The sequence below is a fragment of the Orcinus orca genome, chromosome 2 (assembly GCF_937001465.1).
Source record: "Orcinus orca chromosome 2, mOrcOrc1.1, whole genome shotgun sequence".
Lineage (NCBI taxonomy): Eukaryota > Metazoa > Chordata > Mammalia > Artiodactyla > Delphinidae > Orcinus > Orcinus orca.
Window position 1 is genome coordinate 157,952,869 of NC_064560.1, and position 16,679 is coordinate 157,969,547.

A 16,679-nucleotide genomic window follows, 5' to 3' on the forward strand; every position below is an offset into this window, starting at 1 on the left:
AATTCTTTTTGTTTGGGTGGACTTTTCAACATCTCTATGAAGGCAGCAACTTGGGTTCAGATAATTCATCTGCCACTTATTTAATCCTGTATCATTGAACGAATTAGTTAGGTTTTATTTTTTTTTCTGTTTTCTGACCTCCTGGGGCCAGAGTTAGAGCTAAACAGATATGCACTGGCCTTTTATCCACATATTTGCCAAAGGATGATGGCCATCACTTAAGATTTAAGAATGCAAATGATCTTTCCTCTATCTAGCTACTTTTTCCCCACAACAGAACTTGATTTAGATTCTGGTTTAGAGATTTGCTGTCTGGATAGATAGTAACAGTACCAGCTTAAGTCTAGCTTAGGTTGGTATTGTTCCCTATAGTTGCAGGGCCATTTAAAGTTCAAGTCCTGTTTTAGAAAAGGCCTAGAATAACTCTGAAATGACAGGTTGAGTCATCCGGCAAAGTATTTATTGAACATATATTGAGACATTCTATAATAAGATCCCAGACAAACTTATTTTTACAATTTCAATCATGAAATTCTTACACTTAAGAGAACTTGAATTATCCTCTAGAGGATAATAGTCTGGACTAGAGTTCAGTTCAGAGTTTTTAACTATCCTTATCCAAAGACTAAGAGAAAGAAGTGGCATTCACCTGCTAGGCCATTACTGGAGGGCTAGGTAATTCTTCCCTTTCCTCAATCAAGAAAATGCATCAGAATGTAAATGAGTGAGGTTCACTAATACATGGATAACTTTGAATACATTCTTATTTTTCTTTTTTAGAATTATTAGTAAACACCAATATTTTATTAGTAGTATTAGTGAATTAGTAGAAAAACATTATTTGGCTAGGTCTGTTCTTGATTCTTGATGAGAATTGCTTATATGTTCTTTAGCCACTCCCTTATTTTACAAATAAGAAGACAGACTTAGGGAAGTTAGGCAATTTACACAGAAGTTAATAGCAAATAAATGACTTTGTTGTGGACTTTGGAGTGGAGAGATAAGGAATTGGGAAAGTACTTTTTTAATTAAGAAGATGTGATCTAACATTTTTGTAAATTTCTGTTTCCCCAAAAAAAGGATGAATTAGTAACTTACTGTTCAGGATAGAGCATGCAAACCATAAAAGATTATTCATTTTATTCTTTTTGTTACCTCATAGTATCTTCCAGGGCCATAGAGATAAACCACTATTACTAAGATGCTCTTACATGTTTTTGTAGGGGTTGGCAAGAAGACTCAGGGTACCAAGTGTACTCAGGATACTAGTGAATCCACAATGTGGAGGATTAAACTGAACCACTTTTTTCCATCATACTCTACTAAGATGGAATCAGAAAAAAAAGTCCTGTGGTGGGGTGGGAGAAATTTATGAAGAGGGTCAAAAGGTATACTCTTTCAGTTATAAAATAAATAAGTCATAGGGATGTAATATACAGCATGGTGACTATAGTTGAATTATACTGTATTGCATATTTGGAAGTTGCTAAGACAGGAAGTCTTTTTTTTAATTTATTTAATTTATTTATTTTTGGCTGTGTTGGGTCTTCGTTGCTGCGCGCACTTCATTGCGGCTACTCTTCATAGCGGTGCACGGGCTTCTCGTTGTGGTGGCTTCCCTTGTTGTGGAGCACGGGCTGTAAGCGCGCGGGCTTCAGTAGTTGTGGTGCGTAGGCTCAGTAGTTCTGGCTCACGGGCTCTAGAGCGTAGGCTCAGTAGTTCTGGCACACGGGCTTAGTTGCTCTGCGGCATGTGGGATCTTCCCAGACCAGGGCTCAAATCTGTGTCCCCTGTATTAGCAGGCAGGTTCTTGACCACTGCACCACCAAGGAAGCCCCAACAGGAAGTCTTAAAAGTTTTCATCACACACACAAAAAATTTTGTAACTATGTAAGGTGATAGATGTTAACTAGACGTACTGTGGTGATCATTTTGCAATGTATACAAATATCAAATCATTATGTTACATACCTGAAACTATTGGGTTGGCCAAAAAGTTCCTTAGGTTTTTAAGTAAAAATAAAAGACACATTTTTCATTTTCACCAAGAACTTTATTGAACAAGGTATTCACTGTTTTGTTGCACTACCTTCTGCCATTTTTCAAGCAGCTTCATAATTCCATCTTCCCAAAACTTTTTATCTTTTTGAGCAAAGAACTGTTCCAGGAGCCTTTTACAGTCTTCCAGGGAATTTAAATTTTTTCCATTAAGAGAATTTTGTAAAGACGGAAATAAATGGAAATCCTGGAAATGTCTGGTGAATACAGTGGATGAATCGGAACTTCCCAGCCAAGCTATAACAGTTTTTGCCTGGTCATCAAAGAAACACGCGGTCTTGCGTTATCCTGATGGAAGATTAGTTTTCTGTTGACTAATTCTGGATGCTTTTTGTGGAGTGCTGCTTTCAGTTGGTCTAATTGGGAACAGTACTTGTTGGAATTAATTGTTTGGTTTTCCAGAAGGAGCTCATAATAGAGGACTCCCTTCCAATCCCACTATATATAACATCACCTTCTTTGTATGAAGACCGGCCTTTGGTGTGGTTGGTGGTGGTTCATTTCAGTTGCCCCACGATCTCTTCCATTCCAAAACTATTGTACAGTATCAACTTTTCATCACCCATCACAATTTGTTTCAAATACAGAACGTTTTTGATATGTTTCAGTAGAGAATCGCATGCGGAAATACGGTCAAGAAGGTTTTTTTCGCTTAAATTACGTGGAACCCAAATACCAAAGCGATTAACATTACCAAGCTGGTACAAATGATTTTCAACACTTGATTTGGATATTTTGAGTATGTCGGCTGTCTCCAGTGTGCTATAACATTGACTGTTCTCAGTTAATGTCTCGATTTGATTGCTATCCACTTCAACTGGTCTACCCAATGGTGGAGCATCGTCCAGCAGGAAATCTCTAGCATGAAACTTTGCAAACCATTTTTGACACATTCTATCAGTCACAGCACCTTCTCCATACACTGCACAAATCTTGTTTTTTGCGTTTTAATTGTGTTTTTACCTTTCTTGAAATAATAAAGCATAATATGCTAAAAATGTTGCTTTTTCTTTCTTTTTCAATATTAAAATGGCCACACAGAAATTCTCCAATTTTGATTTTTTTTTAAATGAACACTGAAGTTAAAGACAACTAAGCACTACTAGAGCCATCTTATGGAAAAAAACAAATGAACTTTTTGACCAACCTAATGATATAATGTTATATCTAAATTATACCTCAATTATAAAGTGGGGGTGGGGGGAGAGGGAGGAAGGGGAAAGGAAAGACAAGACAAGAAAATCTTCTTTGCAGCCTTATCTGTAACAACAAAAGAAGTGATGTTTCTACCAATGGGGGTCCAGATAGATTGCAGGTCCTTAACCCAATGGAATACTGTGCAGCTGTAGCTTTACGTGACCTAACTTGGAAAGTGTAAAAAGTAAGTTTCACTGCAAAATGTATCATTCTGTTTTTTTAAAATGGCAGTGTGTTTATGTTTATGCTTTAAAAGCATTGAAAACCCTCTAGAAGGATGAAACAGTAAACCCTTGGCAGTGGTTACTCCTGGAGGTAGGATTGAGTGGGGAGAAAGATGTTCCTTGTGATTAAAAAACAAAGGAAAGGAGGAAATAAAAAGTAAATTTTTTTAAAAAGATAAGAAAGAAAAAAAAGTCCTTATAGATGCCTAAAATGTATACAGGTATACACGCCTTGCTTAAGTGCGAATCTGAGCGGCCAAAGACTAGGATTTTGAATTAGAACCAGGTACTCTACTCTACCTATTTAAAAAATCAACTAAATTGAATTTTTTTAGATAATAGATAATGATACTTTATCATTTGAGATATATCAAGTACACAACAGGTAGTTGTTTTAGTAAGAATTCAACATGTAATATAATATTTTTTTGGTTGTGGTTTTTGTTTGTTGGTGTGTGTATTTGTTATTGTGTGTTTTGTTGTTATTAGTGTTTGCCTTATGTTTTGTGTTTGTTTTTAGGTTTTGAACTTGCAGTTTTATTTTACTTGCAGGAATTAATTATGGTTTTGTTTCCATTAATACAGACGGTATCCAACTGTTGAAAAAAGAGCCAAAGTCTTCAATGGAGCAAGTTATGTGCCTGTTCCTGAAGATGGTCCCTTCCTTAAAGCACTGCTTTTCGAACTGAGATTATTGCGTGATGATAAGGACTTTTCGGAGAGTCGTGATAGCTGTTCACACATCAATAAAACATCCATTTATGCACTCCCGATAGGAGGTGAAGAACTCTGGCCAGTTGTTGCTTTCATGAAGAATGGCATGATATACGCTTGTGTTCCACTGGTTGAACAAACTTTATCCCCTCGTCCACCATTAATTAGCATTAGTGGAATTTCACAAGGCTTTGAACTTCTTTTTGGGGTACAGGGTTTTCTTTACTCAGGTCAAAAAAATGACAGTGAGCTAAATACAAAATTGAGCCAGTTGCCTGACTTGCTTCTACAGGCTTGTCCCTTTGGCACTTTGTTAGATGCCAACTTACAGAATTCATTGGATAGTATTAATTTTGCTTCTGTTACTCATCCACAAAAACAGCCGACCTGGAAAGCTGGAACATACAAAGGAAAACCACAGGTTTCTATTTCTATCACTGAAAAGGTAAAATCCATGCAATATGATAAACAGGATATAGCAGATACATGGCAAGTCATTGGAGTTGTCACTTGCAAGGTGAGATTTTCTCTGGTACTTGTTTTATCATAGCATTTAACATTTATGGAGAAAAGTAAAATTTGCCGACCTTATTTTACATCAGAATGTGACATTCTTGATTCTTATAAACAGTCATTAAATGTTATGTTCACGTGAAATTTTATAATGTTATCTTTTTGCATTTCTTACTAATTATACTGGCTATATGCATTTGACCCTTGAACAATACAGATTTGAACTGCATGGGTCTACTTCTACGTGGCTTTTTTTCACTAAATACATACTGCATTCGGTACTATAGTATCTGCAGTTGGCTGAATCTACAGTTGGCTAAATCCACAGATGCGGAACCTCGGACACAGAGTGCTGACTGTAAAGTTTATACGTGGATTTTGACTGAACAGAGGGTCAGTGCCCCTAACCCTCGCATTGTTCAAGGGTCGACTGCATTGCTGTGTAATGAATTGACCTGTTACCACAACCAATAAACATTTATTATACTCGTAGTTTCTGTAGGTCAGGACTTCAAGAGCAACTTAGCTGGGAACTTCTAGTGTGGAAGTCTGTCACAGTCAAGAGTTCAGCTGGGGCTATAGTCACCTGAAGGTATGACTGGAGCTGGAAGTTCTACTTGCAAGGTGACTCAGTCACATGGCTGGCAAGTTGGTGCTGATTATTGGTAGGAGACCTCAGTTTCTTTCCATGTGGACTTCTCAACAGGCTGCTTAAGAATATTCTCACAACTTGGTGACTGCCTTCCCTTTGATCAAATGATCATACAGACAGCCAGCCACATGAGGCACAAGTGAAAGCTATTCTTTTTATTACCTAGGCTGAAAGGTCACATAGTATCACTTCTGCCACTTTCTGTTCATCAGAAGCAGGTCACTTTGTCTGGTCCACGTTCAAGGGGAGTGGGATGAGGCTCCATCTTTTGAAAAGAGTAGGGTCAGAGAATTTGTGAAAATATTTTAAAGTCACCGTACCTACTTTCCATTTTTCCTAGAGGGGGTGAAATTGACAAATCTCTGACTTAATATCTGAAGCCATTTTCAAGGGCTCACGTTTTATTTAAACAAGTTACTAGGTTAATATAGGGTTCTGTGGTTTAAGGTTAGGTAATAGGAAAAAGCAATGAAAATAACAATACAGTTAGCAGTGATCAGTGCCACATTCAATAATGATCAAAAATAGAGCCCCTCCAAGAGAATGTCTACAAGTACATATTAATATTCTCAGGTGTCTGTTTTTCTGTTATCTTCCTTTATTTTCTGCACTTATTAATATAAACTTTTTATATATCATATCAATGTTGAGTAGTTAAGTGCAAATCCAATAGATAAAAGTAGATTTCAAGAACAGAGAATGAGAAGAGTCCTGGCAGACAAATTGGGTCTTTTTTTTTCCTTTTTAACCTTAAAGTGACCTAAAAATTTATGTGCCTGTTTTAAACTCACTTCTATTACGATCAAAAATACATTCCAGGGCTTCCTTGGTGACACAGTGGTTGAGAGTCCGCCTGCCGATGCAGGGGACACGGGTTCGTGCCCCGGTCCGGGAAGATCCCACATGCCGCGGAGCGGCTGGGCCCGTGAGCCATGGCCGCTGAGCCTGCGCATCCAGAGCCTGTGCTCCGCAACGGGAGAGGCCACAACAGTGAGAGGCCTGCGTACCGAAAAAAGAAAAAAATACATTCCAGTTATTAATTTTAATAGAAATAATTATCATAAATGTCTCCAAAATTAAGGTGTTTACAGATTATGTCATTCATACCTCTTAAAGCAGTTGAATCTACGTTTCTTGTAAGTTCTGTAAAATACAAGTAGGAAAATTCACTGTCTCTGTTTTTCATTCTGTAGTAATGAACAGGGAATATGTTATATATAATTTAATACTAATTAATATTATGCTATTTAAATATCTCAGCTCATTGATAGGCTGACCCTAGTTTATTGCTTCTGGGAATTTTAGATTGGCTCCTATTCTTGGTCTAATACAAATGATCATTATGGGAAACTTTCATCTTTAAAAAACTTTTTTCTAAAAATAAAAATAGTGAGGGTATACTGAAACTCATGAACTAAATGTTTCTTTAGGGTTGTATGTAATAGTATAACTGTTAGCCAAACCATTTTTAAAGTATTTAAAGGAGTTTTATTATGAAGTCTATTGTAAATGGAAATAATTATCTTCATTTTATCTCAATCCTAGTAGGAAACCTGGTGAACCAAAAGCCAGTGGACTGAAGTTCTAATCCTCATTCCACCACTAATTTCTCTGTCTCTTTGGAAGACTTACACAATTTTTTCAATCTTTTCTCTTTTTTTTTTTTTTGCGGTACGCGGGCCTCTCACTGTTGTGGCCTCTCCCATTGCGGAGCACAGGCTCCGGACGCGCAGGCTCAGCGGCCATGGTTCATGGGCCTAGCCACTCCACGGCATGTGGGATCTTCCCAGACCGGGGCACGAACCCCTGTCCCCTGCATCAGCAGGCGGACTCTCAACCACTGCGCCACCAGGGAAGCCCTCTTTTCTCATTTTTAAAATTAGATAAGGACCTAGGTTGCTTCTGTTTGTATAATTCCTAATTAAAAGTCCAGATCTACATATGCCAGATTGGTTTAAAAGGTAGTATACAGATTTCTTCTAGAATGGATGTCCTCATCCCGTAGTGAATGGCTAGTGCTCTGGTATTTCAGATGCCTAGACAGCAGATAATTTCTTGGTTATTTCCATAATGGTTGCTGTTTCTCTGATTCCTTTAATTATGTTAGAGTGTTAGAGGATAATAAGTATAAACCGAATATTTTAAAATGTTGATACTATTTGCTACTAATATTTGTTCATATATTATCTCCATAAATATCTGCCAAAAAATAAAACTTTTTTCTTTAATTCTTGCTATCCACATATAGAGAGTGAAGTAGCAGATGATTTAAAGTTGAAAATACTAAAATGTTCTTAAGTTTCATAGTAGTTATTTGGCATTTTTATTATCAAATGGGATTGACGTTATTCTAACTATCACTGAAAGACCTTTATAAGTCACTAATTATACATGGTACTGTTCATAATGCCTGCCTGCTCTCTAAATGCTTGCATTATACAGCAGATATATTCATGAATTCACACATATGTCAAGTGGTAGATAAAAATATAAAACATTTCCTATTAACATTGCGAACCAAAGGTACGGTTCATAATTATAAAAAGATATCCATTCAGCAAACATTATTGGAGTATCTCTGGCTGCGTTGGGTCTTTGTTGCTGCACATGGGCTTTCTCTTGTTGCAGAGGGCGGGACCTACTCTTCGTTGCGGTGCGTGGGCTTCTCCTCACGGTGGCTTCTGTTGTTGTGGAGCACGAGCTCTAGGCGTGCGGGCTTCAGTAGTTGTGGCACGCGGGCTTCAGTAGTCATGGCTTGTGGGCTTCAGTAGTTGTGTCTCACGAGCTCTAGAGTGCAGGCTCAGTAGTTGTGCCACACGGGCTTAGTTGCTCCGCGGCATGTGGGACCTTCCCAGACCAGGGCTCGAACTCATGTCCCCTGCATTGGCAGGCGGATTCTTAACCACTTCACCACAAGGGAAGTCCCTGGAGTATCTCTTATACTTAGCAATGTACTGGGCACTAGAGATACAAAGAAAAATATAATAATTCTTGCTTTCAAAAACTTAAAGCTTAAAGAAGGAAACAAACAGGGGCACAGACATTTGATCTCACCTCTAGAGAGCGGGCAGTTAATGCATAATGCAGACTATGTATATGATAGTGGAACTAGCTGCTTGCACTTGGAGCTAAGCATTATACCTACTGAGTTCCACCAACTCTTAACATATTGTACAAGTCTAGCCAAACAAAAGTTATCAGTAAGCCTTATATGCCTCAATTGGACAGTTGTAATTGGGTGCTTTAATAGAGGTAAATGTCAAGTTTGAGTTATAAAGGAAGAGCCTGACCGCCCACCGCCCGCCCCCCCCCCGGGCCCCCAGCACACACCCAAGTAAGGTATATCAATCTGGCTGGGTGAGAAAAAGAGCCACTACAGATTTATGGGAGTAAAGGTGTTTAGTATAGGAATGAGGGCTTACTCACGGATAAGAGGAGCTGGGAGAATAAGTCTCTGATCCTCTGACAGTCCCCAATGTGTCTCCAGCATTACTTGCAGGGTAGAAAATGATTAAAGAGGTAGATGGGAACCAAACAGCAAAAGGCTTTAAAAGTAATACAAAACTGAGGGGGAACTATTGAGAGGTTTTGACATGGATACAATATAATTAGAATTATGTTTTATTAAGATAGCTCAAGATAGCTCTAGCATTGATGAAGGATGGATTGATTAGGGGAAAGTGAGTCTAGATACACTTAGAGGGCTATGACAGAAATTGTAAGGGCCTGTACCAGTGTAACAGGAATGAAGAAAAGTTGCTTTTTAAGGGTTTTAAATGTAAGCAGAGGGCTCTAGGAAGGCTCTCCTGGTCTCTGGCTTGGGTGTCTGAGAGCATGATAGAATCATTAACCAGAACACAGAAAGCAATGAGAATAATACCTTGAGAGAAAAGTGAATTAAGTTGTGGAAAGTGACTCAGATAAATTAAGAAAGGCCTCATTCAAAAGATGTATGCTTCAAAGATCTTGGTAATATCTGTTTGTTTGTGTTGCAGTGTGATTTAGAAGGAAGTATGCCAAATGTTACCATCAGCTTGAGTCTCCCCACCAATGGATCTCCACTTCAGGATATTCTGGTTCATCCTTGTGTGACATCTCTCGACTCTGCCATTCTGACTTCTAGTAGCATTGATGCAGCAGATGATTCTGCATTTAGTGGGCCTTACAAATTTCCACTCACTCCACCTTTAGAGTCATTCAACTTATGCTACTACACTTCTCAGGTAAACAACCTTGGAGAAGTTGGGACTTTGCTAATCTTCATATTTATGAATTCTGTTGTAAGCAAATCATCCATACTTTTGGTCCAAACAAGAACTTTTCATGAGTTATTTACCAGAAGATTCAGATTGTTTCGCTTCAATCAGTTATTGATGACCCATTAAACTACTGCTGATTTGGGAGGGTTGGGGAGTCAAGCTACAAGCAGGGCAGCAGAAACTGTGGGTGGGTGTCAGTGATCAGTATGTCTAGTGCACGTTCTGTGTTGCAGGTTATAGAGACCCTGGAGGAAGGGAATCTGAACAAGCAGGAGTAGGAAAAAGAATGTATCACACACCTCTGTAAGGCACCTTTCTCACCTCTGGAAATAGAAAGAGATGCAAGAATCCCTGACCTTAGAAGGAATGTAGCTTCATCATCTATTATCAAAATAACTTGGAGTAACCCATTAGTCATTAAAGTCATATCTGTATATAATGACTATATTACTGCAAGCCTTTTTTCTCCATCACCACTGATATTTTAGACCCATTAACCTGAGAATTATATAAAAATGTGTTTATGTTTGTTTCCAGGTCCCTGTGCCACCAATTTTGGGTTTTTATCAAGTAAAAGAGGAAGAAGTACAACTAAAAATAACAGTTAATTTAAAACTTCATGAAAGTGTGAAAAATAGTTTTGAATTCTGTGAAGCTCGTATACCTTTTTACAACAGGTAGGAATAAAGTAACATAATGCCATGATCTCTGCCTTCTTTAGTACATTCCCACTGCCCTATAATAAATTGTCTTGGTTTTTACCTTATTTTTAAGATCTAAAAATTTTATGTTATTCAAATGTATGCTGATTCTTAACCAAAACATTGTCATAAAAATAATCTCTTTATTTTTAAATATCGTCATTTTTCTGGTTAAACTACTTGCTAGTAAATTATAAACTTCAGCCAGTGTAGCTGCTTCAGGGTTTATTTTACTACTGGCTTTATTTCTAACAATTTTCTGTACTCAACATACAGATCAAGCCCAACTAGAAAACCTGGTGAATTAATATCATAAGATTACTTCCTTATCAGTTCTACTTTTAAGTTTGTCCTACAGAATAGTTCTTTTCAAAGGATACATAAATATATAGTAAAATCACAGTTTTAATGTTACGTCAATCTATGTGCCTGTATTAATACATTCTGCATGACTTTGTAGTTATCTTTAGAATTAATAATGAAATGTATAGCATCACCAAAAAAATGTTTATAGTGTTTCTGTGTTTTCTGAGATATAATATTCATTATTTATTCTACTCTATTCTGCAAACTTGAATACAGATCTGCTTTTATGTTGTCCTTGTATTAAGTAACAGTAGCAAGATTTGACTTAAATCTCTTTAAACTGTTATATCTATGATTATTTTTTTCTTTCCATTTTGTCCATTTCTTTTTTAAAGAGGTCCAGTCACACATGTGGAATACAAAGTTAGTTTTGGCCAGCTTGAAGTATTTCGAGAGAAAAGCTTATTGATCTGGAATATTGGTAAACTAGGTTTTGTTTATTTTTTTTTCATTCATTTGCTGTAGAATCTATTTAATTTATAATAGTTGATTGATGTATTTCTGTTTTTAGGACAGAAGTTCCCAAAATCAATGGAAATTAGTCTTTCTGGAACTGTAACTTTTGGAGCCAAGAGCCATGAAAAGCAGCCATTTGACCAGATTTGCATTGGAGGCACAGCGTATTTAAAGGTAAATATATTTATATGGCTCACTACATTAGAAGCCTTTCCTTTTGTTCCAAATTGCATATAATTGATTTTTAATGTTTCCTAACATTTTTTTGTTTTTGGAGTTCTGTTCTTTTTGTCTAAGTCCTCTGTTAGATTTTAGTAAGATTCTTTTTGTTTAGTAATCACTTTCTATTTCACTTAATACTTTAAAATTTTTAAGGTGAAAGAATTATGTAAAACCTAAATACCTCAACTTAGCCTAGTTCTACACAGCTCTTAGATATCACATTTGAGATTTGTATAAAAAGAATGTAAGATGTAGTCTTTGCCCTCTAGGGATTTTTCAATGATGCATGTCAGTAACTGATCAGGACTGACTGCTTTTGGTCTTTCAAAAAAAAGACTGAGCACTTCCAACCAAAGTGATCAAGGAAAGCTTTGTAGTAGAGATGGAGTTTAGGCAAAACTCTGAGGCTCAGGTAAGCATCGATATGAAGCCTTGAATGACTTAATCACAGGAATGAAGGATAACAAGGCATGTTTAGGAACCAGTGCTAGAAACAGTAGTCACACAGAAGTCTGAATAAGTGATTTAGGTCTGGATTGTAGAGGATTTGAATCTGGCTTTCATTGCTTTGTTAGAAAATGTTATACTTTCTTTGAGTACGGGAGTGGTCCTCCAGAAAGTGATACTTTATGAGGATCAATCTGAAATGGATGTGAGGAAGGTGAGTGAAGAAAAAAACTAGAGACAAAGAAACTATTTATTAGCTATATTAGTATTCCAGCTGAAAGGTAGTAAGTTAATAATGCTGAACTAGTGTAGTGTCACAGAAAGAGAAAGGAAGGGAGAAAAAGGAATAGAGCTGTGATAAAGGTATATAGCCTTTAATCTCACTAATTAAGTAGAAAGATAAGAAATAGTTTTAAGTCAAAGATGATGTCATTAAAAAATTGTGACTTAGACCAGACTTGAAGCTCTAGGAGGGCAAAGACCGTGTGAATCTCATTCATTCATTGTTATATTCCCAACATCTAGTTCAGTACCTAGCACATAAATATTTGATGAATGGATATACATACTTAGAAGAAAGTTCTGTATCTTAGAAGAAATGTGGAGAAATTTGGGAGGGAGTGGGCTTCATATCACATATGTTGCTGGTAATAGCAGTTTACCCCAGTATAGGTGTCCAGTAGGTGGCTTAAAACCCAAAGCTTGATTCTCAAGAGAAAGCTCAACTGTTCTTAGGATCTAGGAGTTATCCATGGAGAAGAAATAGTTGAGGCAGTAGAAATGAATAAGGTCAGAAAAAGATAAGAGAAAATAGGAGGAAGGTTCAAAAGAATCAGTGAGGGAAAGTGAAAATGCGATCAGAAAGGTAGCAGGAAAACCTAAATAGAGTAGTATCAAAGAAATCAAAGAGAGATTGAAATCTATATGTAAAAGCAACTAGGGGAAATGGTAGTGAAGTCAGAAGTACACTAGTGATATTCATTTCTTCTGTATTGGCTTCAACTATGTCCATGAGCTTTGTTTCAATGATTATTATAGAAATTCCCTCTTCCAGATGTTTTTCAGAAAAAAATGTGAGATGTCACTATACTATATGTTTTTCAAAGGTAGGGATTATGACTCTTCTATTCATTTTCATCACCTAACCATTTATAGCCGCATCAAAAGCGTGTAGTACGTATTTGTGTTCAATGAATAGATTTATTTTTATAATATCTAGTTGTGTGGAAATCAACCTTGTCATAACTTCCAGCATCCAGAATTATACCAAACAAGCAAGCAAAAGCCCTTTACTATTAGATAATTTGAGTTGCAAAAGGGAAGAAATTGCTGAGAAGATCTGAAAATTACATCTGTGTCTGTGATCAGTTAGTTTGGCAATCAAAAGGAGAAAGATAGGAAAAGAGAGAAATTTGCAGGGAAGGGAGAAGGAAGAAAAAAAGTATAGAAAAGCTATCAGGATATTGCCAAATCAAAAGCTTTTAGCAGCAAAAATGAGAATCACAGCAAAAGGAGGCAGGAGTTCTGTAAGAATAGACCTTTCATGGTTCATGTGAATATCATTGTGGCTCAGAGAGAGCCCAGCACTATGCCTTCAGAGAAGGTACTAATGGCCCTCTCTATTATTGCCCAATATATTAATTGGCATTTATACTGATATCACCACATTATCAATTAAATCCAGGAGCTTACATTCATTCATTACATTCATTACATTTTAGAAAGGTTAGTTATGTAAAAGTTAAATTTTAGTTTTCTGAAAAATTAAGTAGAGCGTTTCATTCCCTCCAAACACCAGATAAACTGGTGTTTCTGTTTTAGCAATTACTTTATTGTGTTCTGCTAAAAGGTGTATAAAAGAATTATGATCTGAAATCTATCACAGCCACATAGCCTTAGAGATTGGAGAGAACATACAGAACACCAAACACCATAGGGGAAGGAGCACCAGCTTTTGTAGTCAGGCAGGTCTGAGTTCAAATGCCAGCTCTACTACTTACCTACTGGGACGCTTAGTGTTTCCATCTCTGAACCTCAGTTCCCTCATTTGTAAAATAGGGATACCTTGCAGTGCAGATTAGAGTTTATATTAGTGAAGGGCCTGGTATGTGTTAAGCACTTCATAATGGCAGCCTTACAAAGAAACGACCCTAATGCAGAAGGGAAAGGTGAGTATATATGTGTGAGTATGTGCACTCGCATGCAAACACACACAGTATTATTTGTGATTTTTATTTTGTGAACTCTGTGAAATAAATTCCTAAACTTGTGTCAAGGGAAAAAAATGTGACCATCATTTTTACCAAATAATCACCTTAATTTGGTACATTTCTCTTCTTGTTCTAGCTTCATTTTAGGATCTTAGATTACACACTCACTGGGTGTTATGCGGATCAGCATTCAGTTCAAGTTTTTGCATCAGGAAAACCAAAAATAAGTACATGTAAGTTGTACAGATTCAAACTAACTTAAGGTAACTAAAGTGGTGTTATGTTATTATTAACTAAGATAAAATTAAAATATGACAGAAAAAGATCAGAGAATAATACCGATTTATAAAAATTCTGGCCTAATCCATCCTGTGTAACAGTTTATATACATTGCCCTCTGCCTTCTCCTGTTTGTAAAGTGGTCTGGATGAGCAAGGATTGACATAGAGGTGGGCTCTAGTCTAAAGTTGGATTTGCTTTGCTCTGCTTATAATTTACTCTTTTACTCTTGGGCAAGTTAGTGAACTTCTTATTTAGTTTCCTCATATATAAAACGGAATTAGTAGTATTATTTACCTCAGGGTTGTTAGGAGGTTTAAATAAAATCATATCAACCATGCACTTAGCATTAATGCTTAGCATGTGGGATGAATTCAATAAATGTTAAGTATGATTATTACTTAAAATTTTAAATATTTTTAGCAAATGTTGTAGTCAATGAGCATTATTTAGTACTCTGTTTTACCAAAAGGAGGGTAAGAGAAATGTGTGTGTGTGTGTGTGTGTGTGTGTATACACACACACACACATATAGTACAAATGGAAATATAGGGAGGGGAAACAGAGCAATTTGTAGATGAATTCAAAATTATTTAATTCAGATCAAATATAGATATGTGGCATAGAACAAAAAAGTAGCTAGAATGAGGTAGAGTTAGATAAACGTAAGCAGCAACATTTTTGCCTCATATATTAAGGGGAATAAAGCTATTTAGGTAAGTATTTCTTAAACTAAGGGTTAGGGTCCCTAGGAAGGATAAGACAAGACTTTGTACTTGAAAGTTTCTAAAGAATTACAGAACTCAGAACTACTGAATTCTAAGGAATTAACCTGTGAATGGCAATAATATATTCTTTGTAATATAACCAGAATAAGCCATATTCTTTACCTCCATACATCCCTGTGCTTTCTCCTACATCATTTTTTCATTGCTTTTTAGAGAAATTCATGTATATGGAAGAGTCTTCATAATGCTTTTTTTTTTCTTTTTTTTAAATGAAGGCACAATACAGTTGTTAGTTTGGACAAACCAGCAGTTTTGTCTAAATGCAAACAGACCAGTATTTTAGGTTGTCTATGGGAAATATGTTGTCTCTTTAGATAATGTTTAAAATACTGTATCTTATTAATATTAACTAAACATATTGTAGTAATTTTCAGAGATTATAATACAGAATGGGATGTTTCAGTAATTCACCTGCTTCTTAATATATGAATGAAAGAGGTCACTTTAAATGCATAATTACGACCAATCTTTTATTTCCTTCTTCTATTAGTTTCAGAGCATAACTATCACTTCGTGCAACTATGTAAAAACCTTTATTTTGCCATCATCTTGACAATAAAATCTATATTCATAATATACAACTTAGTTCTGAAAATAGTTTAATAATGCTAATAATCTTAATTTAAATAATAATAGCTGATGTTTATTGCTTACTGTGTGCCAGGCACAGTTCTGAGTATGTAATGTGTGCTAACTCATTAATCCTTACAGCACCCTACGTAAGTGTTGTTATCTCCATTTTACAGATGAGGATGTTGACGGAACAGAGAGAATAGGGTCACATAGCTAGTAAATGGCAGAACTGGACTCAAAGCCAAGCAGTCTGTCTCTAGACACTGACCACTTAACCAGTATGCTATGTTGCCTCTCAATGTCTTAACCAATATGCTATGTTGCCTCTCAATGTTACTAGGTTCTCAAACTGAACAAACAACAACAAAAAGGCAATGAAGTAATACATCCTACCTCTATCCTTTTCATTATGAAGAAGGTATAAAAGGCAGAATTGGATACATAGAGATGTATGGAATAAGAACATACACATGTCTAGCTCCAAATGAGCATTATCATCTCAGTTTTACATATCAGAAAACTTTAAAGAGGTTTTCATTTGTCCAAAGCTCTTAAAACAGAAATCTTAAATTTGATCAGAACAATAAGAAACCACTGAAGCAACCTTTTTAAAACGTTACTAGAAAGTTGGGTGTGTATTTCCATCTCTGAAACTTTGAATGCATAAAGAATAGCAAGATCAGAATCAGAACTGTGGTGAAGAGGTTACAGAAGGGTAACAATAAAACTATTTTTAATGTTTTTGTAGCTGAAGTAATGGTCTATAATAAAAAGAATTTAGGGAAGATGTGAGAAAAAAATTAGCAGATTTGGCATGAGGGATTTTGGCATGTATAAGCTAAAAGATGGATTATTCATGTATGTAATGAAGCCATATTTTTAAAGTGGTGAAAGTTATAATAATGCCTTGATAAAAATTGAATTGAAATGGATATCTCAAAGTATTGCCTTCCTTGAAATAATTGTGTTCCACAATTTTAAATATCATGACTTTGCTTTCTCATTGAATTTTTAAGATAA

The 16,679-nt window shown here is 36.2% G+C and overlaps 2 protein-coding genes across 4 annotated transcripts in view; one reads left to right on the forward strand and one right to left on the reverse strand.

Moving 5' to 3' along the window:
- The window catches only part of CCDC198 (coiled-coil domain containing 198), a 496,778-nt gene that overhangs the window by 305,187 nt on the left and 174,912 nt on the right, over positions 1–16,679 (reverse strand). The gene's annotated exons all lie outside the window — the stretch shown is intronic.
- AP5M1 (adaptor related protein complex 5 subunit mu 1) overlaps positions 1–16,679 on the forward strand; it is a 43,287-nt gene that overhangs the window by 2,907 nt on the left and 23,701 nt on the right. For all 3 annotated transcript variants that reach the window (XM_049706255.1, XM_012536543.3, XM_049706254.1), the window contains 6 exons: positions 4,065–4,710; positions 9,354–9,581; positions 10,155–10,294; positions 11,020–11,105; positions 11,196–11,314; positions 14,156–14,252. In XM_049706255.1, the coding sequence (XP_049562212.1) occupies positions 4,288–4,710; positions 9,354–9,581; positions 10,155–10,294; positions 11,020–11,105; positions 11,196–11,314; positions 14,156–14,252 (1,093 nt within the window). In that variant the 5' untranslated portion in view covers positions 4,065–4,287. The remainder of the gene's footprint in view (positions 1–4,064; positions 4,711–9,353; positions 9,582–10,154; positions 10,295–11,019; positions 11,106–11,195; positions 11,315–14,155; positions 14,253–16,679) is intronic.